This window comes from Saccopteryx leptura, chromosome 11 (genome assembly GCF_036850995.1).
Source record: "Saccopteryx leptura isolate mSacLep1 chromosome 11, mSacLep1_pri_phased_curated, whole genome shotgun sequence".
Classification (NCBI taxonomy): domain Eukaryota; kingdom Metazoa; phylum Chordata; class Mammalia; order Chiroptera; family Emballonuridae; genus Saccopteryx; species Saccopteryx leptura.
Genome location: NC_089513.1, coordinates 618,307 through 645,987, shown reverse-complemented (window position 1 = coordinate 645,987; position 27,681 = coordinate 618,307). Strand labels below are relative to the sequence as shown.

Below are 27,681 nucleotides of genomic sequence, written 5' to 3'. Positions count from 1 at the left end.
ACCAGGTCAAGGACACAAAGACCTCCGAGCAACGGCCCAGGACCAGCACCTGCTGGGGCCAGTGGGCTGCACCACACCCTTTCAGAAAGACAGATTGTGTATCAATGCGATGCTACAGAAGCCGTATGAAACAGACCTCTGATTGGTTACATTTGATTTCAGGAAGGCCTTGCACTGTCTCCATGAGCACCTCCCCCCAAAAATGGAAAATGTGACTTGCTCCAGCAGTCTAGACAGAGACAGACTATCAGGCCCAAAACACGTTGGCTGTTAGTCAATGCCGACCCGAGGAGAATGCCACCAGGCCCCAGGGGCTGCCTTCCTTTGAGAACGTTGACTTTGTGGATGACTGAGACTACTGGTGGTCCAACGGCTCAAGGTGAGAAGGTACTAATATGTTTTGTGATAGGATTAAGATTCTGAAACACCTGACAGGCTCACCAAAAAGGTTAGCAAAAACTAATGAAATAAAATTGAATAGGAACAAATTTTAATATAATGCACTTTGAGTTTAAAGAACTAATTTAACTGAAAATTATAGATCATAAAAAAAAACTAAAAACAACTGCACAAGTAGAGACAGAACAATCTACACATTTTTGTTGACTATAAAGCCAAGGTTGATGGAAAAGTTGATGGAAAATGTGACATGGTGTCGGAAAAGGCTGGATAAACAAAGGTATCAAGGGAGGTGATGAACTGGGTCCACTCTGCATGGTCATAGCAACCCAGGGACTTGAGAGAGGTGCAGGGCCTGCAAGAGGCAGCCAGGGTAGAGCTTTGGCTGGAAATTTCCTCCAGGGAATATTTAGCAGAGAAATCATATACACCCACCTCCATAGTAAACCTACCAGCAGCTGGGCACTCACAGTGACAGGAGAGCTTATTCATGGAGTTATCTGTTTGCTTGTTTGTATCTCCGTGAGCGTTTCTCTGGGATAGACTGTTGCCCAGTTCCCTAGGCAGCTGCAGATGTTGTTCTCTGGGGTGAGGAAGACTCGGTCACCAGGCATAGCCCAGAAGCACTCCCGAGGGAGCTGGCCTTTCAGGGTTGGGTGTCCAGGCCTCTCTGGCTCTAAATTCACTTAGTGTTTCTATGGAGAAAAGCCTGCTTTCTGGACCAGGGTGTTCAGGCTTACGCTGCAGAGGAGCACCTCCTGGTCAATGAATGATGAAATCCCTCACCGGAGCAAACCTGGTCATCAGGGTCCACTCCGCGTTGCTGGCCTCATAGCAGGCTCTGCTAGTGACCAGTGAGAGTCTCCATCCCCCCAAGTGGCCTCCCCAGGGTGCTCAGGGCAGCGCCCACGTGGAGAGCCCCTCCTAGGTCTTTTGCCAGAGGGTTGCTTTGTTGTGTGGGCGGGGTCTCTGTCTCCACACTGTGTGTGTGAGCGCGAGGGTGTGACTGTGAGCCTGTGCCTGGTGCGATGGTAGGCGTGGTGCGCAGGGCCCATCCGCCCTCTAGAGTTCGCTCCAAGTGGACATAGCCTTCGACTCCCGGCAGCGGCGCTGGGGTCTACCAGCCTTTGGGACCTGCAGCCGGGCGCGAGGGGGCGCCGCGCCACCGCAGCCGGTTGGATCGCCGGGGCACGGGCCGGGCCGGGGGCGGTGCGCGGGGCGGTGCCGGACTCCCCGGGCTGCGGGCTCAGAGACAACGCGCTCCGCCCTGTGGAGGCCGTGGGCCAGGTGAGCGGAGCGGCAGCCCGCAGAGTCCAGTCCCGAGGTAAAGTTGCGCGCACAGTGGGGCCTGCGATCTACCCTGGCAGGTCCTGGTGCCGCAGCGGGGATGGAGGCGGGGAGGGTCTACACCGGAGGGTCCGAGGGAAGAAACATGGGAAGTGGTCAGGGGTCTACACCGCAGGGTGAGGGCTGAGCAGGGCAGGGAGCGTGGGGGGCCGCAAGCACCTGTCCAGAAGCCGCGATGGTCAGGCAAGCGCAGTTTCTCCCCAGTTGCGAGGTGGAGTGGATGCAAGGGAGATTGGGGAGAGACGTTGGGGGTGCCCTCATTTCCCCTCCCTGACTCTGGACCCGGGGTCCGGGTTGTGCCCGGGTCCAGGCTGTGCTGGGCACCGCCCCCAGGTCCCCACAAGCGAGGCGAGGGTTTCGGCGCGGAGCGCTTTCATCGAGGTCCCGCGGCTTCAGCCGCAGCCAGTTCCTACTGCCGCCCCGTCTTGTCCGCGTCGGACCTGCCCAAGCCCAGGTGAGAGCTAGGGCCAAAACGTCAAAGCAGCATTTGCGACGTGGGTTGGGGGCCCTAGATGGGAAGCACCCAAGTTGGGTGACAGGCTCTCGCAGCGCTCGCCCTGGCTGGGTTGGTAGGCTTACCGGCTCTGAGAAGTGGGGGCGGAACGTGGGCGAGTCTTCCGAGCGCGCTGGGGCCCTTTCCTCGCTCCTTCCTGCCGCCCTGTGTTAGTGAACGTCGCCCCCATGCGCACACACATGCACACACAGAGACAGGCGCGCTCACACGCGCACGGCGCCCTCTCATCCCTGCCTTCTCTATCTAGTCAGGGCGAGGACCTGAACTGGGGAGATAAAGCTGTGAATTCAAACTCAAAGCCTGAGCTGCCCGAGCAAGGCCGAGGGGGAGGGACAGGGGGCATCCACACTGACCTCTAGAGCCCAGTGGGGCTGGGGGCGCGGAGAGCAGACCACGGTGCGGACAGTGGTGCGGGGTAGGGGAAGGAGCAAGGATGGCGGCTGAGGAGGTCCTGGGCCTCCGCCAGGATGGCAGGGGCATCAGGCAGGGTGAGTGGGGGCCTCTGTAGCCCTGAAACTCCCGTAAGCCCGCGGTTTCCGAGGACCCTGCAGTGCCCGTGAATCCCTACGTGTTGGCCTCCAGAGGCGGTTGTGGGGTGAGCTGTGCAGGGCGCTTCTGTTCAGCCGGCTTGGCTTCCGGTTTCTGGTTTCTGGCTCCCAGAGCAGGACAAGGGGTGGGCTGTGATTCCCTTTGTCACCCCTCTGTCATCTCTGCCAGACCACAGCCCAGAGCTCAGAGCAGGCTGCGTGGGCCCCACTTACAATCCCAGAAAGGTCTGTCCCGCCCCTGGAGCTTCCTGTCTCCCCCTCCTCCTGGGGCTGCAGAGACCCCTGGTTCTTGCCGCGCGTGTGTGTGTGTGTGTGTGTGTGTGTGTGTGTGTGTGTGTGTGTGTGTCTGCGTGCTCAAGGCCAAGGCTTGGAGCACATGGTTGTAAGATGTATTTTGACGTGAATTGTGGGGTGACTCTGTGGGAGGTGGCCTGTGAGGAGCCCCAAGTGCCCAGGCTGTTAACTCCTCAACCCTGCTCAGGGACAGCTGCTGAAGGGGAGTGTCGCTTAGGTGAGCTCCCCAAGGTCATCCTGCATCCAGGCTACAGAACCACAGCGGACTACGTGGAGTTTTCATTTCTGCTGAGAACGTGGGAGAGGCCCCATTACCCGCCCCCCCAGGAGGGACAGTGTATACAGCTGGCCTACAGACTCCACTTCCTTCGTAATTCCCTCTGAGTCGATGGGATGAGATTGCTCTGGTTTCTCTTAAATCATGAATTTTGGGGACATCGTGCCACCTTCAGTGGGGCAGGGGTGAGGCACACTTGGCTGTGGTGCTGGGTGCTGACTAGCCACTCACTCAGGACTGCACAGAGTTGCCAAGGAAAGACTATTGTATCTGCTCCTTAGTTGGGGACACATTATGGAAACAACTTTCAGATTCTTTCTGAGGCCAGTGCCAAATAGTGTTCCAATCCTATCCCTCTTCAATTTATATATTCCACTGTGCAGTAATTTTTTTATACCTTGAGATTTCCATAACTTAAGAAAAAAATCGAGTGTTTTGTAAGCATGGAAGAAACAGAGGGAAGCAAGCCCCTGACTGGCGCAGAGCGGGGGCTGTACTGCGTTCTCAGTGCCGGTGGCATCCTGCGCAGGCCAGGCTCTCCCAGGTAAGTGCGGGGGAATGGGGGTTAACTCAATATGTTGAAATATCCCCACCCAGGGCACGTGGCCACCGCATTGGTTACCAGTGTGTGTGCGTAATTAATAGGACAGGCAGAGCACATAGGTTGGTAGGAGATGACAGAAGGTTGGGTTGGCCCTGGCCAAGGCAGGTGGGTCCCAGCCTCTCAGGCTGTTTGGCAGACAGGCCCACCTGGTCCTCCTCTTGCCCCAGGGTTTGGATTCTCTTCTGAGGAAGCCCCTGCTACTCAGGCACCCAGAGGGCAGGACTGCTGAGGGCGAGGGTGGTGCAGCAGGGATGTTCCCTGCTGCAGAGTGTGGATGTGTGTGGGTGGCAGTGGAGGGGAGCAGATGGGCAGCACCAGTGTGTGCAGGTGCCGGGGGTCTGGATGAGCCAGGAGGGGCACCTGGGGTCTGTGGGATTGGGGGGGGGGCAGGGGTCTGGCAGAAAGATGTGTGTCTTAACGTCTGAGCATGTGTACTGATGGGCAGTCCCCTGCGGGATGCGGACAGTTTGGGGCTGAAGTCAGAGTTCTTTCAAGGTGAGATGAAGTAGAGTGGAAGGGAGAGATGGGCGGCACTTGGCCTGGGGGGGCCTCCTCTGGAGTCTCACCCATGGGCACCTGCAACCTTCTCTGGGCTCCAGTCACCCAGCTGGTTTGTTTATAAGAACAAAACTAATTCACAAAACTTGGAGGAGCAACCAAACCAAATGTCAAGGTGAAATAGATTGCTGCGGGGAAGCCACGGGTTAGCTCAGAGTCACAGAGCTTCTAAGAGAAATTTATGAATGGCTCAGTTCATTTCCCCATATGACAGGTAAGGTCAGACTGACCGTGATGCACAAAAGGGACAAGCAGGTTACTCGGAGCTTTGTTGTGACCAAGCCCTCAGAACCAATGGACGCGTTCCTGCGAAGTAGGTGTGAGCATCCCAGGCCTCGTGAGCTGTGGGAAGATCTGTTAACTCACATCTCTGGCTCCTCCTGAGTCAGACGAGGACTGACTGTGTCTCAGCCCTCTGACTTTCCGAGGGGAAACTTGTGTCGCAGAAAGGAAGTCAGGAATGCATTCGCTCTAAAAGCAAACACCCAGGATTTTAGTGTGTGTGTTTAGAAAAAGGCTCATGAAAGTATAATGTATAAATGGTACAAAAGACCTTTATGTTGCTGTATTAACTTAAGGCAGCAAGACCCTGACAGGATTCACAAAGCAGAACTGCACAGGCCAATGGCCCCCTGAGCCACCTCCCACACTGCCCCTAGCACAGGTGTGGCCCAAGCCCCAGGCTGCAGTTCTTCAAAGGTAATGACCTTTCTGGATATTTTTAACCATCTCAGATATTTGAAGGGTGGCATTTAGGTCTTAGAAAGAACTCAGGGCTTGTCAAGCACAGGAAAATCAAAGGCTGGAACTGTGGGGCCCAGCAGAGGCCCAGAAGCTGTGGGCTAATGAATGTTCAGCTGCTTTCACTGAGTTCTGGCTTGAAGAGGCACATTTATTTCTGTAAAGAATTTGTTCCTGGTTCCATTCTCACTGGCCTGAGGACGGTGTGGGCGATGGGGGTCTGCCTCCAGCTGGCTGAGCTCCCAGGGCCCAACTACATGTGTGCAGAGACACCCAGCTCTCCTTCCCTCGGAGCTCAGTGAGGTCTAGAAACCTCCCCAGCCAGGTGCGTCCCCTCCGGCAGAATCAGTGTTTGTGCTCTGCTGAGTTGCAGCCCTCCTGCCCAGGGGACTCGTGTTGTCTCCCTGAACTCACAGTGGTCAAACATGGCCAGGTAGAGGATTCCCTTTCTATTTTCTCTCTTTTTTTTTCTTAAGTAAGAAGTGGGGAAGCAGAGAGACAGACTCCCACATGTACCCGGATGGGGATCCACCCGGCATGCCCACAGGGGGCAATGCTCTGCCCATCTGGGGCTGTTGCTCTGTTGCTTGGCAATCGAGCTATTTTAGCACCTGAAGTGAGGCCGTGGAGCCCATCCTCAGTGCCCGGGGCCAATTTGCTCAACGGAAACAAGGCTGCAGGAAGGGGGGGGGGAGGGTGGAAGCATGGAGAAGCAGATGGTCACTTCTCCTGTGTGCCCTGACTGGGAATCAAATCTGGGACATCCACATGCCAGGCCGACTCTCTACCACTGAGTCAACTGGCCAGAGCCATTTTCTTTCTTTCTTTTTAGGGGTCAGGGAAGTGTCTCTGTTGATTAACAGGGAAAAAAGTGCATGACAAGTTTATATCTGGATATTTTATTTAACATCATAGCGATCAATGCAACAGACTGAAATGCTTCGGTGAAATAAAACATATTAAAGTTGATGCCCATCACATGGATTAGCTGTTGAGTCACAGGACAGAGCAGTCTGTGTCAGCCTTGATGACATGGTTTGATGTCATGAGGAGGCAAAGCCTGTCCTCCTTCCTGGAGCAGTTAGCTGGTTCACAGTTACTTCAAGAAAATGACAGTTTCTGACTGTGAACAAATTTCCTTGAATTTTTTTTCCACCAAATGAAAAAATACATCTTTTAGATGAGGAAAGATAGGAAACATATATCATTGGCTTCTTTAATACTCACCAAATTAGAAATATAAAATTCTAGAGTCTCAAGAAGTACAGACACATGGGAGCCAGCGGGCAGCACCAGGGTAGACAACTTGGGTTTTATCTCTGGGAATCGTGACATGTTGCTTTTCTAAGAAACCTGTCATGGTGGTGGGCTTCCTCTGGGCTCATTGCTGTGAGGAGACATGGGGCCCATGTGTCCCCGGGGGGTGGCAGATGACGCCCTGCTATTTGAACTATGAGGAGAGGAGACTCTGTCATAGCAAGAGAATGTGCCATTGAAAAACAGTGAGCACCCAGCCCAAGGGACAAGTGGAAAGATAATTTGTCTTGTTTTCCAGATGCAACAAATGCAATTTTAACCACCTGTCATAGCTTTTTCTGCATATAAGAGAAGTACATATTGTCTAGCAGCCTTGGGAATATCAATTAAGGGAAAGCATACGATTTAAAAAATCTTATTCAGTGCCAGTCTGCGGAGGTAATGGATCCTAATTTATTGGGGTACTTCCTTCTGTCTCCTCCCATGAGTCAGCAGTCAGACAGGCTTAGCAAGACCTACAAAGGGAAGAACTCGGGGTGCACTGCTGGTTGGACGAGGACAGGAGTGTGGGGGTGTTAGTGTGCATGTACAGGCAGACCATTACTACTTAGCGTGTAGATGGCACGGGCATGAGACCTGAACGGTTTTCCCAGTTCACTGTTTCTCCTCCAGAAGAGGGTAGAGGGCCCCTTCCAAACGGAAGTAAGGATGTTAACACATGTGCGCAGGGTAATGGGCATTGTGTCCCTTGCTCTTTCTTGTGAATGTTAAATCGCCCGTAAGGATGTTCTCACAAGGCTGACGGAGGGGGGCGTTGGGAAGGTGTTGCTGAGCTTGAGTGAGGCCATGCACACCCCTGAGGGCGCACTGGGTGACAAAGAGGTGGCCTGGGCACTGAGAAGGAAGCCAGGACCACAGGACACGCACTAGGGCAGGAGTCATGGGTTTTGTTCTTGAGCAAAGCGAGTGGCTGTGTGTGTGTGGGGGGGGGGCAGCCCCCAGCTCCAGCGTTTGTCAGCTCTGTGGCCTTGAAATCATGTTGTCACACCTGCTTGTCACACATCCTGACACACATCACAGCTTTCCAATGCCGTTGCCACGCCTGTCACACACAATTAATGCACGGCTGTCACACAGGTTGTCACACAGGCCATCACAGGCTGTTGAGCAGTCAGCAGGTGTTAAGTGGGGTCACATCAGCGGTCACACCAAGCTCACTGGGACACCTTGTTCTCTGTCATCCTCAGCACCACTTTGGCCCCATAGTGGACACAAGGACACCTGCTCCCTGCTTCCCTGCCTGGGGTCCCAGATCCTACTACCTTCCCCCCCCCACAGCCTCACTCTGGGCCCCCAAACCTCTTTATTCATTTAGTTTTGAACCTATGGAGGGCCCGGTCCTGGGAAGGGTGCCCTGAGGCCGTCGGGGGCAGGATGTTGGGTCCTTCCAGGAGAGAGAGTTGTGGGACAGAAGCAGGTCCCCACCCTGGCTCCTTCCTACAGTGCCTGCAGAGTGACCCTGCTGGCTACCACCCCACAGGACAGTGACAGTGAGTCAGCCAGTGGGTAGGGACACAGGGCCGAGAAGGACAGAGGCTCAGGGCTTGTCCCAGCTGGAATCAAATGGCTGTCGGCTGTTTGCTCTCCCACTGGGAGCCACAACAGCCACACTGAAAGAGGACTTGAGGACGAAACAGGGCAAGAGCCCCTCGTCCTCCTGATGGAGGCACAGGAGGGACCCAGGGCTGAGGATGCCATTGGGGGAGGCAGCGCGCAGCAGGACAAGTGAGCATCCTCCCCCACAAGACGCAGCCTTGGCGAGCGGCCCGAGGCTGCCACTCATCCATTCTCCTCCTCCCTTCCTCCTCCTCATCCCAAGACAGGCCTCCTGCACTTCTCACAACAAATATGTATTTTAAGTTAGAAACTATTTGAACCGAGAGAACATGTTCCTGAAACAAGTGATACAGCTCTTTATTTTTGGAACTCTGGCTGCTAAAGTCAAATTATATAAAAATTCAATGATCACCAGTTCTCTCCAAGCAGACGGCCTCCTCGGTGAACCTGCTTCCTGCCGAGCTGCACGGCCTCGCCTCCCCTGGTGCCACAGCTCGCTACTCCTGCAGACTTGCATCTTTCTGGCCCCCATAGACCTGCGATTGGTTCCTGGTCTGCCCTCCGAGCTGCGCCCCCCACCCCAGCCAGCGTCTCCTGATAGGGCATACCTAGAGACATGTGTTCCCCGGGACGTAAAAGTAACGTTTGTTGTCAGTGCAACGTGTGATCTATGGGATGGTATATGAGATGAAGGACGGTACCGCACAGGCACGGTCTCACCTGTCCTGACACAGGCACATGGGTGCTCTAATTACCAGGTGATGTCACAAATGCAGAAAGTGGGACCCAGCGTGGTTGGCTGACCTGCCAACCATCACACTGGTGAGTCACGTTGGGCTCGGTTACCTGGCTTGGGGCGGAAGCCCTTCAGCCTCTCATGGCTAGGTTTCTGGTGGGATCGGGACCCGGTGCGATATTTTTGGCAGCTCATTGTTGTAGCTTTATTTACTTGGCTCCCTTGTCATGTATCCTGAATAATTACAAAAGAATTTGGGCTCTGACAGCCTTATCACAGATTAGTTACTTAGATTATAGAAACCACGGAGAAGTTGCTGTTTACGTGGTCTGCTAGACTACCTTTCCAACATGTTCAAATGCCATACCTGGCTGGGCAGGTGTCCAACCCTGGCTATTTACTCAGGGGCCTCTCAGCCTGGCTTCCCTGTAAGCAGGACGAGATGGGTGCCCACGGGGCGGGACAGGAAAGGAGGAGGCCTCCGGGAGAAAGATGCATTCAGGGAGTGAAGAGCTGAGTCGTCTGTGGATGAATTCTGCTGGATCACGGCCCAGGTGGCAGTGGTGGGCCGTGGATGTGCTTCGTGGAGACCATGGCCTGTCTGTCCTTTCCTCTCAAATCTTGACCCATCACCAGTATCACAGAGGGGACCTGGGCCTGTGGCTACAGGTTTGTGAGTGCGCCCAGGCACTGGCCAGGGAGGGCCTCCTGTGAACAGCTCATTACTCGGCTTCCAGGAAGGCTGCTTGTGACTCACAACATCAATATCCTTGCCCACACCTGTTATTCTGTTTGTTTTTTAATTTTTTACATTTTATTTATTGACTTTTCAAGGGAGGAGATAGAGAAAGGGGTGGGGAGGAGCGGGAAGCATCAACTCATAGTTATTCGTGGTATGTGACTTGATGGGGTGAGCCCCGGTGACCTCAGCGTTCCTGGTCCACACTTTCACCACTGCGGCACCATAGGTCAGGCCTGTTTCTTAACAGCAGGCATCCTGGTGGATGTGAAGTGGTGTCTCCTTGTGGTTGTGACTCCTATTTCTCTTACAGAAGGTTAATGGCATTGAGCATCTTCTGAGCTTATTGGCCATCTGTGTATCTTCTTCAGAGAAATGTCTATTCAAGTCCTTTGCTGTTTTTTTATAATAGGATTTTGTTGTTCTTATTGCTGAATTGTAGGAATTCTCTCTATATTTTGGGGGTACTAATCCTTTTATCAGAGATGTGGTTTAAAACATTTCCTCCCTGTAATCTGATCTGTGGGTGTCTTTTCCCTTGGCTGATGGGGTACTTTGGTGCACAAAATTATTTAATGCTGATGAAGTCCAGTTAATCTATTTTTTCTTTTGTTGCCTGTGCCTTTAGTATCATATCCGAAAAATCATTGCCAAATCCAATGTCATGAAGTGTTCCCCTTAAGAGTTTTATAGCTTTAGCGTTTACATTTGGGTCTTGGTCCGTTTGGGGTTTTTGTCTGTGCTATCAGGTAAGGGTCCAGCTTCTTTTTTTTGCCTATGAATATCCTGTTTTCCCAGCACCTTTGATTGGAACTACTGTCCTTTCTCCTTGGCAGTCTTGGCGCCATGTTGAAGATCATGCGAGGCTCTGTTTCTGGGCTCCATGTTCTGTTCCGTCGGTCTGTGTTTCTGTCTCTGTGCCAGGGTCACATGACAGTTTTGTGCTAGTTTTGAAATCAGGATGCGTGAAACCTCCCACTCTGTTCTTTTTCGACCTTGTCCCGGCTGTTCAAGGCCCTGGAGGTCCCCTGTGAACTTCAGGGTTACACATCGCATGCGGCTGCACTTCCAGCAGTGATGCAGGCATCACCTGTGGGGGCCTGAGGTGCAGAGCAGCTCCGGGGGCTTCAGGTGCAGCCCACACCTGCAGGACCTCTGTCCCTACTGGGTGCTGTGCTGGGCACATGGCTGCACCATGTCTGCTCCGCTTGGGCTGCAGCGGGCCTGATGGGTTGAGTTACGAGTCATCTGGGTGATCTCTCTGCAGGATGTGCCTGAGTCCCACTCTGCGGACACGGGCTCAGAGCTGAGCGGAGGACTCAGCCGGGCACCCACTACCGGCAGGCCTGAGTGGGAAGCTCCCCACCACATAAAATATGAGTTTGCCTCTTTAGCCATTTGCAATGGTATCACTCAGTAGTGTTCATCACCACCACTATTTCCAAAATATCCTCATTGCCCCAAACACAAATCCTCTACCCATCAAGCACCCCACCCCCACCCCCAGCGCCTGGTAACCTCTAATCTACCTCAGTCTGTATGAAGTTACCTGGTCTACATGTTTCGTACAATGTTGCTCCTTCTGTGTTTGGCTCGTTTCACTTAACAAAATATCATCAACGGTCACCACTTTATAGTGTGTGTCTGTGCTTCCTTCCTTTTTGGCTGAAAAACACCTCGCTGCTCGGATTTCGTTTCTCCTCCATCTGGTGGTGGACGCTTTACCTTTTAGCTGCTGTGACCTGTTCTGCCGTGGACACCGGATCACATTGATTTGTGAGTCACTGCTCGCAATTATTTTGGAAATGTGCTTACAAATGAAATTGTTGTCATATGGTAAGTCTGTGTTTAACTTTTTAAAATTTTTATTTAATGATTTTTAGAGAGAGAGGAAGGGAGACAGAAAGAGAGAGAAAAAAAATAAACATCAATTTGTTGCTCCACTTACTCATGTCATCATTGGTTGATTCTTGTCTGTACCCTGACCAGGGATTGAACTCACAACCTTGGAGCATCATGAAGATGCTCGACCCAGCTGAGCTGCCTGGCCAGGGCCTGTGTTTAATTTTTGAGGAAGCACCACACTGTTTCTCCCCAAGGCTGCTCTCTACACTCCTGCCAGCAGTGCGCTGGCGCTGCTCCCCCACACGCCTGGCTGCACCTGCTGCTGTCGTCCCCATCATTGTCTTCATCATTGCTCTCATCCCAATCCCACAAGTGGCCCTGATTTGCATTGCCCGGCTGGCTAATGATGCTGAGCTCTTTTCATGGGCTTGTTGGCTGTGTGTATATTTTCTTTGGAGAAAAGCCTATTCAAGCCCTTTGCCCATTTTTTAAACTGGGTCATTTCCCTTTTTATTCCGGAGTTGTTGTAGCTCTTTTTATGTCCTTGATGTTAAACCCATTTCATACATGTGCTTTGCAGATATTTTCTCCCACTCTGTGGGTTCTGTTTTCTCTCTGTCGATAGGGTCCTTCGGTGCATACAAACCTGACTTTAATGAAGTCCAGCTGACCCATTTTTTCTCTTGTTGGATATGCACTGGGTCTCATATTTAAGAATTGTCGATCTACAGTTGTGAAGACTTGCCCCTGTGTTTGCTACAGGCTTTATAGTTTAGCTTTTAAACTTAGATCATTGACCCATTTTTTTATAATAATATAATTAAATTTTTTGTTGCCATTCATGTTGAATAACCCAGTCATATTTCTCTCATAATTTGGGAAGATGTAAAACCAGAAGTTACTGAAATTCTTTGGCAAAGGAAAGCACATGAGCAGGAAAGGCACCGAGACCAGCAAAAGTGTGAAAACCACCTTGCTTAATTCTCCGTTTGAGCCAAATGAAAGGGGGAGAGGAGAAATTGGCGATTTTCAAGATCACTGACCCATTTTGAGTTAAGTTTTCTCTGTGGAGTGAGATAGGGGTTGAAGTTCATTATTTTTCATGTGGACATCCAGGTTTCCCAACACCATCTGTTGACAAGACTATGCTTTCCACATTGAGCAGTCTGGGCAGCCCTGTCTCTCAGTGTGAACCACCATAGATGCTCATGAAGGTTTATTTCTCATCTGTCTACCACGCTGCATTGATTGGCACGTCTGTCCACATGCCAGGGCCACACTCCTGACCACTGCAGCTTTATAATACATTGTGAATTGGCAAGTATTAGTTAGACTTCCAACTCTTTTTCTTAAATTGTTTTGGCTATTCTGAGTCCCTGATGCTCCATAATGAGTTTCAGGATGCGATTTTCTATTTCTACAGAAAAAAAGCCTGTCTGGGCTTCAATAGATTATACTAGAAGTGGGTGGAACATTCTGGTAGGTGTTGCCTGTGAGGAAATCCCAGCATTAATATTTGGGGGAAGGGGTGTGAAGGCTTCAGGAAAACTTGTCAAATTCAGTCTCATGGTGCTTTTTATTCCAATGTCTTAGGGTTTACACAGAAAACGTACGATTAAAAAAAAAAAGCTTTTTATTTGAACTATTTTAGACTTACAGAAAAGCTGCAAAATTAGCACAGAGTTTTCCTGTATCCCCTACCCAGTTTCCCCTCAGGTTAGCGTCTGACATGCCAGCACTGAGGTGGCCCCACCAGGAAGTCGACACTGAGCCTGCACATGGACTCAGCTCGAGTCCTAGCTGGAGGGTCCCCATTTCCCACTGAGGTTTGCAGCCAGGACTCTGCTCAGGACCCACACTGAGTGTGTAGCCCTTGGTCTTGCCACCCAGGACAGCACCCAACTCTCCTTGGCTCCGCCTGTGAGAACCAACCTGGATGCTCTTCCCCTGGGCCGCCTCTCCACCTGCTGCCAGGGTGCTGCTTCCCAGGGCTCCAGCTAGTTCTGGTCTCCGCCCCCAGAGGTTCTCATTCACCTGCCCTGACTTCCGTTGGGGTCTGGGTTAACTCTGCAGCACGGGAGGGGTGTGCAGCACACCGGCCCCGGTCACAGCCTCACAGAAGGCACTACAAGAAGCCATGCAGCTCTGTCCTCCCCCCCACACCTTTCCCACCAACACAGTCCCTGTCCTGTCTGCTTTGTCCCTCCTGGATTTCTTCTGCCCAATGTGGCAGACACCTGCCGTCTTACCCAGAGTGTTGCATACTCTCGGTCTTCCTTATTCATCTAACAATATATCCTGAAACCACCCCCTGCAAAGAGGGCTCTGCCTGTCTGTTTGAATCCAATGTGGGTCATCTGTGTTTCCTGGGGAAATCATCCATTGTCCTCAGTTTTCAAATTAATTTGCATAGAAGACTCAAAGTATATCTTAATGATTTTTAAAACGCCATCTGTTTCAAAAGTTAAATATCTTAAATATAACCATGTGGTTACAAAAAGGAAAATGAAAAAAAAAAGTTCAATGACTGGAAAATCTCCTCCTAGAATTTTGAGCCTTATTGTTTGCAAAGCACCATGCTATAGAATGTTGTCTGCCCTTGTTTTCAAAGGTTGGCTGATGTGTGGATACAAAAGTATCTCTTCTATGCATCTGTGCTGCTGCTTAGAGAGCTGCCCCAAGTGACAAGGGTTTATTGCGGGAGAATTACAGGCTTGGTGACCAGGAGGCTTCAGCCAAGTCCCTGACAGACAGTTTTGATTCTTAGGATATTAAATGCCAATAAGGATTTAACACAAAGGTATATTTATCATACTGTCATTTCATGGGACTTTGGTCTCATCATATAAAAACTAAACGATGTGGTTTCCCTCTCTAAAATTAGAATGGGCTTTTATTCCTTTTTCTAGATGCTAAAATTACTTGTATCTTTCATTTAAAAAAAAGCAGGAGAGAAAAGAACAATGAAAAAATAGAAATCACCTAGAGACCTATACACCTATGTACTAACAACCTGCTGGTGACTCCCCATCCGGAAGTTTCTTTATGCACCTGTGCACAGAAAAGCAATGTGCACACACGCAGTCACATCATCTGTGACCTGCACCATGTCACAGGCATTGGGCCCCACCCTGGAAGAGGAATGTGTACAGAGAAGGACACAGGCCCTGCAGAAGAAGTGCTGGGTTTGTGGAAATCGTCAGATGGTGGGGCTTCTGTCCCGCGAGTCTGCGCCAAGCCTGGCTCCCTCTGCTTGTCCCATATCTGTCCTGGTGACAACGGTATGATAACCTCCAACAGGGCATGCAGTTCATCTTGAATGTGACATTGTGTGCAGTCTGTGCCGTCCCTCAGAAACACTTGCTTAACAAAATCGATTTGAAAAGAAGTGACCAATTAAGAATTGTCATGATCTTAAAGTAGAGACTCTGTGTCTGGAACATTTGCATTGGCTGACGCTCCCTTTGGGTTTGGGTAACTGCTATTTAGTGCGTCTGGGAAGACAGCCTGCTCTTACTGGGGTCCAAGGCACCTGCTGGGGGGACACATTGTGTCTTTTATGGGGACACACGGAGACCTAGGGCCCATCTGAGGACCATTCTGGGGACCTTCATGTAAGGCTCAGAGAATCCTAGGGGGCACTGCTGCAGGCTCCTCCCTCCTTGGTGCAGCCCACCCCCCTCAGTTGCCAGGACCCTGGGTCATGCAGGGGTACACTCCCTCAACCCCCTGCATGGTGGGAAGAGGGCAGGAGGGGTGATTCCTGGATCCACAAGAATTTCAAACCAAGTCTTCTTTCTATTCCCTGCAATTCCAGCAGTTCAGTCTCTGTGAAAATGTCTTCTCAGTGGTTGGCGTCCAGGACCAGGCTGGACCGGAGTGAGGACAGGGAAGTCTCCTGGATCCAGCAGTGGTTCAGGCCCCACCGGGGAGCTGGGCTGGGAACTCGGTAGTTTAGGATAGCAGCTCTCAAACTTCTCAGTCTTAAGACCATGGAGCGCATAAAGGAGCTGTTGTTATGTGTATTAGAAATTGATGGTGAGGGCCCAGACCCTAAGGACCCTTGACCACCAAGGGCCCACCCCCTGCCTCCAAGACCATCCTAGAGGAGAGACGCTCATGTGGATGTGGAGATTGCAGGAAGGAAAGACAATATCCCAGGAGTGTTAGCTTCCCTTCTGGGACCACGTCTCCTCCACACTGCGGGCAGGGTGCCCCCAGGAAGCAGATGGGTGACTCCTTCACCCACTGCCGGGACCCGCAGCTCGGAGTACTCAGAGTGTGGTGGGTGGATGGAAGCTCTGTTCTGGGCTCCAGAGCAAAGCTGCTTATGTAAATAGCTGCTGCAGACTCAATGGGCTCAACGGCACATCTACAAGAACACGCACTAATTCTACGTCTCTTGCGTATACACTACAGCAGACTTAGCAGCTAGTATTACACTAGAACATGACATTCTCCTTAAACATCCAAAGAATACAGGCGCGGAGACACACTGAGTACAGGCTGAGCCTATTGAGATTCTACAGGCTCCACAGGGTTGTGGGCGAGGAGACCAGCGAGATTTTTTTTTTTTTGGTAAATATAGACTAAATATTCTAAAATTTATTTGTGTGAAAAAGGAAAGGAACTGGAGGAGTAAAACCGTTTTTGTAAAGAAGAATGGCATCAAAGGAACCAGTCTGCCCGGTTTCGGGACTTGCTATGTAGCTGAATATATCAAGACTGCGATGTTGGTGGAGAGGTGTTCACATAGATCACTAGAGTTGAATGGAAGATCCTGGTGAGCACACACACTAATGTGCTTAGCGGGTTTTTGACAAAGGTTCAAAGGCGAGTCAGTGGAAGAAAGAAAGTCTTTTCAACATATGGGGCTGGAACAATTAGACATTCATAGACTGAAAATCCTTAGCTAAGCCCCACACCTTATAAAAAAAATATTAACGCAGAATGGATTGTTTAAACGTAAGATGTAAAACTAAATTTTAGAAGTAGAATCATAGAAAATCTGTGGGATGTCAGACTTGGCAAATTATTCTTAACACGGAAAGTATAGTCAATAAAATAAGAAATAATACATTGGACTTTATCAGAAATAAAATATTTTTGCTTCACTGGGCAATTATCCCAGAGGGAAAAACACCTTCTGTGTTTATAGCAGCTTTGTTCATAATACCCAAATCCTGGAAATAACCCAGCTGTCCTTCTAAATCTGGGGCACACCCATCCCACGAGATCACCAGGAGTAGGCTGTCGACAGCAACCACCGGGTGAATCTCCACAGATTCGTACTTAGCTGGTCCTAGTAGGATGCACAGCCCCGTGCATCCATTTCTGCACATTCTTGGAAAGACAGAAGCATAGAGACAGAGATCAGATTAGTGGTTTCAGACCGGACAGTTGTGCATCGGCACTGTATATGGACAGGTGTGGCGTCCTGGCTGTAAGGCTGGGCTGCTGTGTGCTGTTTGGGCAAACTGGGGGAAGAGTTGGTCTCTACAGTCTCAAAATTAAAAGTTTAATTTTAAAAAAATGTTAGAGCTATTACATGCAGCTGGGCTGTGTGCGCCTTGCTTTGTGGATAAGAGTTATTAGTTACCAAATTTCTATGTGTCTTACAAATCTGGAGATTATGCATGGTTCTCGTAAATCATAGCTGAAAAGAAATCATCAATTTCTGTCAACAGTGTGGCTAAAAATAGATCTAATTAGCAGGTTTTGAGTTCTGTTCATATATATACACTCTAGAAGCCTTTTGTAACCTGCATAACTTTGATATATGGAAAATAAATCCGTTTCAAAACAAAATAATTGAACACAAATGAGTTTAACAATCAGAAAGAAATTATAGCAATGACCCTAAGAGTTCTTATCTTTAAGACTCTGAAAACTGCCTAAAGAGTCATGTTTTATTTAAAATTAGTTATTTACCTTGGGCTTTTTGTTTTTACCCCATAAGTGATTTTATTTGTAATTCATAGGACATTTGTCTTGGGAGGACAATAAGAATTGAAAACAACCAAAGTGTATCTGACTTAGGTCACGGGTTCCCTGTCTTCCCATGGTTGCTCCCTGTGCTCGTTCTGTGAGCTGCGTGCACCCGAGTGCGAATGTTTCCACCGCAAAGCATAGTGAGCATCTGGAAGGAGACGGAGCAAGCAGGTTGACGGTGGCATCGTCTTTTTGATGGTCCCGCGGCTCCCTTCCCACTAACCAGCACCATGGTCCCGGCCAGAGAGGAGGAGAGAGAAAAAGGAAACAAGTGTGATGAAATTTACAAAGACTCGCAAACGAATGCAGAGGCGGGGAGCAGCTTATCAAAAAGCCTGTAATTGCTGGATTACCCATCTTGCCATATCTATGGTGTGAAGCATTCTACCTCCTAGAGCACCTGGCTTCTGAGCTGAGATCACAGCCCCCTGAGCCTCTCCTCGCGGTGGTGCCCTCATGGTGGTGGCCCACTGGCCTGCTTGCAGCGTGGGGTGACTGGCCCTCCAACAGCCTAATGGTGCCACTCCTGACCAGAAGGTTAGGAAATCCAAGGCCATGTGAGGCAAACTGCCTCTCCTCCCACTCCCCCTGCCCGCCGACATTGCTCACTGGGAAGCTGGGTGGGGCCTCCAGGGACCCTCTGCTCCCCTCAGCCCCCTCTCTGGTGCCGCTCACAAGCGAGTCAGCTCACAAGCTGCCTGAGCAGGCTGTCTCCGGATTAGGTAAGAAACAGACACGTGCCTGGACAGGAGCCTGAGGTGACGCCCCAGCCCTTCCCAGCGGGCTGGGCTCCAAGCTGCGGGCCATGGCAGTGGGTGAAGGAGTCACCCATCTGCTTCCTGGGGGCACCCTGCCCACAGTGTGGAGGAGATGTGGTCCCAGAAGGGAAGCTAACACTCCTGGGATACTGTCTTTCCTTCCTGCAATCTCCACATCCACATCCTCTGTCCTTCCTGGGTCACAGCACCTATGGGACCCTGGGTCAGGGCAGCACACACAGCCTCAGTTTGCTCTGGTGCCTTGGTGTCATTGTTAAAAGTACCCTGTTCCTTCCAAATACAGTGTGTCCGTAAAGTCATGGTGCACTTTTGATCGGTCACAGGAAAGCAACAAAAGACGATAGAAATGTGAAATCTGCACCAAGTAAAAGGAAAACTCTCCCAGTTTCATACCTATTCAGTGCAGTTCGATGTGGGCTCACGCACAGATTTTTTTAGGGCTCCTTAGGTAACTGTCCCATATAGCCTCTACAGATTCATCACTGACTGATGGCCTACCAGAATGGGTTTCTCCACCAAACTGCCAGTTTCCTTCAACTGCTTATCCCACCGAGTAATGTTATTCCTATGTGGTGGCGCTTGTTATAAACGTGCCGATATTCACATTGCACTTTGGTCACGGATTCGAATGTAGCGAGCCACAGAACACACTGAACTTTCCTCTGTACCGTCCACATCTCTTTTTTTTTTTTCTAAAGCTGGAAACAGGGAGAGACAGTCAGACAGACTCCCGCATGCGCCCGACCAGGATCCACCTGGCACGCCCACCAGGGGCGGAGCTCTGCCCACCAGGGGGCGATGCTCTGCCCCTCCAGGGCATCGCTCTGCCGCGACCAGAGCCACTCTAGCACCTGGGGCAGAGGCCAAGGAGCCATCCCCAGCGCCCAGGCCATCTTTGCTCCAATGGAGCCTTGGCTGCGGGAGGGGAAGAGAGAGACAGAGAGGAAGGGGGGGGGTGGAGAAGCAAATGGGCGCTTCTCCTATGTGCCCTGGCCGGGAATCGAACCCGGGTCCCCCGCACGCCAGGCCGACGCTCTACCGCTGAGCCAACCGGCCAGGGCCCGTCCACATCTCTACTGGCTCTGCTGTATACACAGTGTTACACCATCATCTGCTCATGCGCACATGCTGCCACATCATCCTACAGAAACTGGGAGGGTTTTCCTTTTATTTGGTGAAGATTTCACATTTCTATCATCTTTTGTTGCTTTTCTGTGACCGGTCAAAAGAGCACCATGACTTTACGGACACACTGTAGTGTCCCAGTTTGGACAACAAGTGATCCAAGTTCCCTAAACTGCCTGAGGGAAGAAGATGATGGGCAGGCCAGAGCTGGTCATTTTGGGGTACAAAGACATATCCTAAGTAGCACTAATTCTTATGAATAACCCAGTAAAGCAGCCCCAAATGGCATCATTAAAGTCCTTTCTTTCAACAACAGAAAACAGTCCCATTCTGAGTTGCATGATGCTGAGGAGGCATTGAAAATCGTGAGTCAAAGGAATGAAACTGTTGATAACATTCTCTTTTAGACGCTTTCCCCCACATGTTCCTTTCTCCACAAAGTCCCAGGCTGCTGGGCTCCAAACACACTTCCCAGCTGTCAGAGTTCAGATTTCTCCTGAACAGATCCCAAGATAGGGACTCAAAAGCAAATGGCTTATTGGAGGGACAATCCCAGGAAAACCAGTCGGGCTGTCAGGAGCAGCATAGGGAAGGGAGGGGAGGGGAGGGGAGGGGAGGGGAGGGGAGGGGAGGGGAGGGGAGGGGAGAGGGAGACAGCAAAGAGACCATATGCCAGCAGCCGGGAATCCACTGGGTGTGTGCACAGGCCCTGCGGGATGGGGCCAGGAGGACTGGCGGTCATGGGGACCTGGGGACCACAAGAATGTGGGTGTCAGGCGACATGGGGAGCTAGGGGGATGGGGAATAAAATGTGGGGGTCAGGGTTACCCAACAGAATTGCTTCATCTGCCCAATCTGATCAGAGTCTCCTTTTAAAGCTCACCTTCTCTACCACTGATATGAAAGAGATTGTGCGTGTGAGAGAGAGAGGCATCAACTTGTTCCATTCAGTTGTGTGCTTCTTGTGTGTGCCCTGGGGGGGGGGGGGTCGAGCCTGTGACCTCATCATGCTGGGATGATATTTTATCCACTGAGCCACTCAACCAGGGCTGAAAGCTGTCTCTTTTTGCACAAGAAATTTCTCCTAGAAAATAATACTTTGCTTCTTTTGAAATCTAAAAGTTCATGGTCTACTGCAGAGGTTTTAGTCCATTCCAGTTCATGTCTTCAAGCCTGAATTCGGATGGGAAATTCAATTACAGAGTATTTGAACTCAACTGTATCTCAAACATCTGAAGGCTGGCCTTTTGCTTAGATGAGGAAGCACTGCACACATGCTCACACTCACCCCCATACTCCCACGCTAACATGTTCACACTCACATGCCCACGCTCACATGCTCACACTTACAAGCTCATACACTTACATGCCCATACTCTGCTCACTCACGCCCACATTCCCATACTAACATGTTCATACTCACATGCTTATACGCTCACACTTATATGCTCCCACACTTACATGCCCATACACACACATTCATACACCCACACTCACACACCCTCTGCCAGCTCTGCTGTCCCTAATTGGCATCTCCTCCCTCATTTGTTTTCTGTTCTCTGGAAGCCGGCTGGTGCTGAGGGTGCTGGTGCTGAGGGTGCTGGTCCCCTGCCAGGTGCTGGTTCCATTAGCAGGCTTGCGTGGGCAGTGGGCTCAGTGCTCCCAGGATGGATGGTGAGTCTGCTCCAGGCAGGACTCCAGGATGGGAAGAGCAAGGAGACAGAAAGATGCTCTCCTGGCCTCTGAGGGTGTTTGCCTCAGGAAGGAGCAGAGCCTGGCCTTCCACGGTGACCAGCTGAGTGCGTCCCAGCCCCGGTTACCAAGCGTTCTGGGGAGTCACGCTGAAAACAGCGCAGCCAGGAAGCCAGGGAGGCCCTGCGGCCGCAGGCAGTCAGCACTCATGCACATCTTTCCCCAGGAGTAAAAGAGCAAAAGCTTCCTTGCTCCCCAAGACCATCAAGTTCCGCCGCATGCATTTATTTTAGGGATTACAGCTCCCTTGACTCCCCCCTAATACACCAGGCATGGAATTTTCCTCATCTGGCCTGGCATCATTTTTTTTTTCTTTCTTTTTTTTTTTCCAGAGAGAGAGAGGGATAGACAGGGACAGACAGGAATGGAGAGAGATGAGAAGCATCAATCATTAGTTTTTCATTGTGTGTTGCAACACCTTAGTTGTTCATTGATTGCTTTCTCATATGTGCCTTGACCGCGGGCCTTCAGCAGACCGAGTAGCCCCTTGCTGGAGCCAGCAACCTTGGGTTCAAGCTGGTGGGCTTTTTGCTCAAACCAGATGAATCCGCACTCAATCTGGCGACCTCAGGGTCTCGAACCTGGGTCCTCTGCATCCCAGTCCAATGCTCTATCCACTGCGCCACCACCTGGTCAGGCATGGCCTGGCATCATTCTTAACACTGGAAATTCTAAATCCTGACACATTTCTCCCACTGGTTAATTGTTGCCTCTTCTTCTGGGATTCCTGGTTAACAGATCATTTTGCTTTCTCCTCCTCCTGTGTGGCTTTTCCATGATGTCTCTTGCGAGTGCCTTGTGGAAACTTATGTCTGGGAGACACCCCCCCCCCCCCCAAGCCCAACCTCACCTTCCAGACTTTCCGTCTCATCCCTTGGCTGTACTTGCTCATTTCTGGAAGCTTCATTTCTTATTTAGAGCCTCCTCATCTTTTTCATGATGTCTTTTTTCCTCTGTGCTTTTTGATAATTCTATGATCTAAAGTTCCTAGGAGCCTAATCCTATTAGTCATATGTCTACTGGTATTTGCCCATATGGGTTTGCTGCCTTGAGTGTTTTGTAATTTTGGTTTGTAAGTTCATCTTAGTTGAGGCTTCATCTTTGGGAATCCTATGAGGCTTAGACTGAGAGCATGTCCCTCTAGACCAGGGGTAGTCAACCTTTTTATACCTACTGTCCACTTTTGTATCTCTGTTAGTAGTAAAATTTTCTAACTTCCCACTGGTTCCACAGTAACGGTGATTTATAAAGTAGGGAAGAAACTTTACTTTATAAAATTTATAAAGCAGAGTTACAGCAAGTTAAAGCATATAATAATAATTACTTACCAAGTACTTTATGTTGGATTTTCACTAAGTTTGGCAGAATAAATCTTTATAAAACAACTTACTATAGTTAAATTTATCTTTTTATTTATACTTTGGTTGCTCCACTACCGCCCACCATGAAAGCTAGAACGCCCACTAGTGGGCAGTAGGGATCAGGTTGACTACCACTGATATAGACAGTAGCACTGTTGACATTTTGGGCTAGGTCCCAGCCCTTTGTCCTATGCACAGTAGGTTATAGCAACACCCTGGTTTCCACCCAGTCATGACAGTCAGTATGTGCCCAGGCCTTGCCAAATGCCCCTGTTGGGCAGAGTCACCCCACTGAGAAGCACTTCTCCAGACTGAGTATGTGTTTGGTTCCAACACATGCCTCAGAGATGTCACCCACGTAAAACTTTTTATGAAAAATCATTTCTTGGCTTGGAGTTTCCCAGGCCAGAATGCCAACCTCAAACTTATTGTGCAGGTAGGAATTAGACACACACTCGCATATTTTACCTAGAACTAGACAAAGAAATCTTACAACCTTTACCAGTAGGTAATTTTTCCCCTCAACACCCTTGCATTGGGATTGGAGCCCAACACGTTCCCTGCTTCCCATAGGATTAGTTCAGATGCTCCTCCTCCTGTAACAGGGCTGTACAATTCACCGCCCATCAGACATAAATGTGTCTGAGAGACCAACTGACACACTGGACGTGAGTGTCTCATCCAACTCTTAAACTGTAATACGTTTTTCTTCTTGTATTGATTTTAGTGAGAGAGGAAGGGAGAGAGAGAGGCAGAAACATTGATCTGTTCCTGTATGTGTCCTGACCGGGGATCGAACCGACAATCTCTGCACTTCGGAGTGAGCATCCGGCCAGGGCCCTTGTGGCAATTTGAGACCTTTTTTTTTTTTTTGCCATTATGAATGAAGTTGATCATCTTTTCATGCTTAAATCCCCCCCTCCCCCCTTTACTGTAAACATTGTAACAACTTGCCTGTTTTTTCTATTGAACTTTGAGGTCTTTTTCTTAAAATCTTAAAAGTAGCATACAATTTATTTTTATATTTGTAAATGTATATTTGGGGGGAAGAAAACCCTTAACAGTGAAAGTTCCAGGTTATGCTAATTATCTGGTTCTTTAAATATTATTTTAATGAATATTCTTACCTTCAGAGAATTTGGAGCACACATTTAATTTGGCTATAAAAAAAGTCAGCCAGCCTGTTCTATAATTTAATACAGGCACCACGGGGATGTGGAACTTGGAGTCAAAGCCTCCTGCGCCCGGGCAGGGATGACCAAACCCTTTTAGGTTTAAAGCAGCCCTCCTTCCCCTCGACCTCTATGGGATGATGGTCAGGAAACATGCTGACATCTGGTCCTGGCGTGATCTCCTCAGACAGCCTCTGCAGGGCGGGCTTCCTTCTGCAGGCTGGTCAGCTAAGTTTCTAGGTCCTAGGAGATAAATTGAGGCAGGCCACCACTTAACCTGGGTCTGCGGGAAAGGCTGTGGTCCATTATATGGGTCACCTCTAGGTGGCAGGTGTACAAGAGAGAAGAACCAAGTAGGCAGGCCAGAGGAAGCCCTTGGTTCCACCGGGTCCCCAAGCCCAAGGGTCCTGCACGTGGATGGTTGTGTGTCCCCCAGCCTAACGTGAGCTCCATTCCTTTCACAGGACCAGCCTCCTGCCCCCCCAGCGCTGCGCATGGGGCCATGGCCCTGCTGCCCGGGCCTGCGGAGCCCCCCGGCAGCAGCAGCGGTGGTGGTGGGACCCGCACCCGGCATGTCATAATCAACGTGGGTGGCTGCAGGGTGCGCCTGGCCTGGGCCGCACTGGCACGCTGTCCCCTGCCGCGCCTCGAACGCCTGCGCGCCTGCCGTGGCCACGACGAGCTGCTGCGTGTGTGTGACGACTACGACGTGAGCCGCGACGAGTTCTTCTTCGACCGCAGCCCTTGCGCCTTCCGTGCCATCGTGGCGTTACTGCACGCCGGCAAGCTGCGGCTGCTGCGCGGCCCATGCGCTCTGGCCTTCCGCGACGAGCTGGCCTACTGGGGCATCGACGAGGCGCGGCTAGAGCGCTGCTGCCTGCGCCGCCTGCGCCGCCGCGAGGAGGAAGCGGCCGAGGCGCGCACGGGGCCTGCGGAGCGCGGGACGCCGGGGAGTCCGGGCTGCACCCTGGGGCCTGGCGGGCGGCTGGCCCGCAGCCGGCGGCGTTTGCGCGACGTGGTGGACAACCCGCACTCGGGGATGGCTGGCAAGCTCTTCGCCTGCGTGTCTGTGGCCTTCGTGGCCGTCACGGCGGTTGGCCTCTGCTTGAGCACCATGCCGGACATCCGCGCAGAAGAGGAGCGGGTGAGCGTGGGCAGGGGCTGGGCTGCGGGTGGGGGCGGGGCCGGGCCGGGAGCGGGGCCGGGCTGGGGTGGCCTGATGGGAGGATGGGGGCAGTGGGGCCAAGGCTTAGGCCATCGTCTGGGACCTGGGCCTGGACGGCGCTGGTTCGAGGGTGCGCCCGCAGAGCGACTAGTCTCAGAAACACATCTGTCACTGGTGGTTGCGACCACGAGCGCTGGGCCCACCTTGGCCTGCTTGGCAATCTGCCCTGAGCAAGCGCTTTTCTCGCTGGCTGACATTTCTGCGGGGCTGTGAGCTCACACAAGAGGCTCCGACTACAGCTGGCTTCGGGAATTCATCTAGGCTGCGTCTGGTCAGCAGGCCGCCTCCACTCCTTCTCCACAGGCCTCGGAAACCTGGTCAACAAAAGGCTGAGACATTCAGTACCACTAAGGTCCAAGGGGCTGTGTGCTCAAGCGCTGTCATCCTGGACTGAAAGGATGCGACCTGCTGTGCTTTGAGGGCACCAGAGCCCGGTGCCCGTTTCAGGCATGCCAGGGCTGGCTTTTCTGAGCACGCAGCAGACATCCTGTCCCCCTTCCCTCCAGTGAACAGGTTGCCCCGAAGGTGGGTAGAAATGTCATTCTCTGTCAGCATCTGTGTGCCCAGGGCTGCAGTGTTTAGGGCACAATAAGGAAGCCTGGGGTTACATTGCTGAGTGCTGCCCTGAAAATGTCTCTCTGCATTTCCTGAGAAGGCACCACCCTCAGCCCCCCCCCCACGAGTCCCCATAGGCCCCCCCCTGCCTGCCCCTCCCCTGTGGGGGGGGCACTGACTCTGAATTGAACCTGCCTCAGGCAAAGCAGCTCATTGCCAGAGCCTCAGTTGCTGGGAGGTTACTCCAGAGCAGGGGTCCCCAAACTACGGCCCGCGAGCGGCATGTGGCCCCCTGAGGCCATTTATCCGGCCCCCGCAGCACTTCCAGAAGGGGCACCTCTTTCATTGGTGGTCAGTGAGAGGATGCATCCTGTGCTCCTGGAGTACTGTATGTGGCGGCGCCACAAAGCATGGCGTCGCTTACATACAGTACTACTTCCGGTGACGCCTCACAGCTCTGGAAGCGCATCATATCACTTGTTACAGCTAGCAGTGACAAATATGGAACCGGACATTGACCATCTCATTAGCCAAAAGCAGGCCCATAATTCCCATTGAAATACTGGTCAGTTTGATTTAAATTTACTTGTTCTTTATTTTAAATATTGTATTTGTTCCCATTTTGTTTTTTTACTTTAAGATATGTGCAGTGTGCATAGGGATTTGTTCATAGTGGGTTTTTTTTTTATAGTCTGGCCCTCCAATGGTCTGAGGGACAGTGAACTGGCCCCCTGTGTAAAAAGTTTGGGGACCCCTGCCCCAGAGCTCTCTGGTGAGTCACCTTGTTATTAAGACGTCCCACCCCCTCCTGAAACATGAGCTGTTAGTTGGGCTTGACCATGAGTGGTTCAACTCTGATTGCAGACTAAATGTAAATGTAAGTTTCAGGAAATTGGTTTGGCATCCTTCATTGTTTGGGTGTCTGATTCCTGGGCTGTCTCCAGTTGTACTAACCAGGTCCAAGTTTTGGATTCTGCTGCTAAAAAGACACCTGACATATTTCAGTTTTCAAAGTAGCAGTAACACATACAGTATTCAGGATGGAAGTCGTGTAGAAGAGGGTCGGAGAACAGGGGATGTTAGGGCTGCAGCAGCCCAAAGGCCGAGCCAGCCCTTGCAGAAACCTCTGGCATCCTCATTTGTCCGTGTCACCCACCATTCTTGTCCATCCCCTGCGCCGTCCCCATTTCCCAGAGCTCCACTTCATACTACCCAGGTCCTGTCTCCCAGACCAAGTATCGAATTTAACAGCAATAACCCGGTGTTGGTAAGCACATGTGCATACATGACTTTGTGTGGTGCAGGGACTTTAGAAAGCACCTGGCTCACTGCACATCAGCAGTGCTGGGTCGGCAGTAGGTGTTGTCACTGCCCACAGAAAGGAAGAAGTTTTATGTTTCATCAACGTCAAGTGTGTGTGAAAAACATACACATAATTTACTGTCTTGACCATTCATAAGTATGCGATTTAGGGTTATTAAGTACATTCACAGTGTTGTGCGGCAACCACCACCATCTGTCCCCACGAACAACTCTGCACTGTTGCCCCCCCCCCCCAGGCCCTGGCATCCTCGGTCCACCTCACGTAACTGGATCCTAGGGTAAGTGTCCTGTTGAGATTAGCTTATTCCAACAGCATAATGCCCTCCGGGCTCATCCACACAGCACGTGGTAGACTCCCTCCTTTGTAAGGCTGGACAACATTCTGCAGCACACGGACCACGCTGGACACAGGGCTACTTCCTCCCCTTGGCTGCTGTGACCGTGGGTGTGGCCTGGGCGCAGCCTTGGGAGAGCCACGCAGCCGCAGCCATAACTCAGGCACAAGCAGCTGTCAGGTGACATGCTGCTGCCAATGTGACTGTCTGGGAGTTGGTGCTTGGGGCCTCATTCTGGGGAGCAGCATGCACACCAGTCACAGGTGCCCCTGGCACTGGCACTGAGGGCCCTTGGCCAGGAGGGGCTCCAGGCCAGACTCAGGGGCTGTCTAGAAAGAGCCCCTGCCCACCCTGAGGAGAGCCCAGCCCACACAGACAGGCCTGGGTGCTGAGGAGGTCCCACCTAACACTTGGGTCTCCCACCATCAGACATGGTGAATTTCGGGGGTCTGGGGAGCCAACGTGCAGTAGCCGGTGGGCTGGTTCTTATGGAGGGTCCCAGGGAAATCCTCCCTGCCCTTCCAGCTTGTCCCCAAGCCCCACCTCCATCCTCAGAGTCATCACTCTGGTCCTTCCCATCGCCTCTG

At 51.3% G+C, this 27,681-nt stretch overlaps 1 protein-coding gene across 5 annotated transcripts in view; it reads left to right on the top strand.

Annotated features, from left to right (window-relative positions):
- The first annotated feature begins 1,517 nt into the window (after positions 1-1,517).
- The window catches only part of KCNG2 (potassium voltage-gated channel modifier subfamily G member 2), a 41,322-nt gene continuing 15,158 nt past the window's right edge, over positions 1,518-27,681 (top strand). Inside the window, exons 1-3 of one of the 5 annotated variants that reach the window (XM_066353448.1) lie at positions 1,518-1,723; positions 2,057-2,200; positions 24,121-24,800. In XM_066353448.1, the coding sequence (XP_066209545.1) occupies positions 24,159-24,800 (642 nt within the window). In that variant the 5' untranslated portion in view covers positions 1,518-1,723; positions 2,057-2,200; positions 24,121-24,158. Of the gene's footprint in view, positions 1,724-2,056; positions 2,201-12,445; positions 12,529-23,227; positions 23,305-24,120; positions 24,801-27,681 lie in introns of those variants that run through there. The other 4 variants (XM_066353450.1, XM_066353447.1, XM_066353451.1 and 1 more) reach the window with 4 other exon arrangements.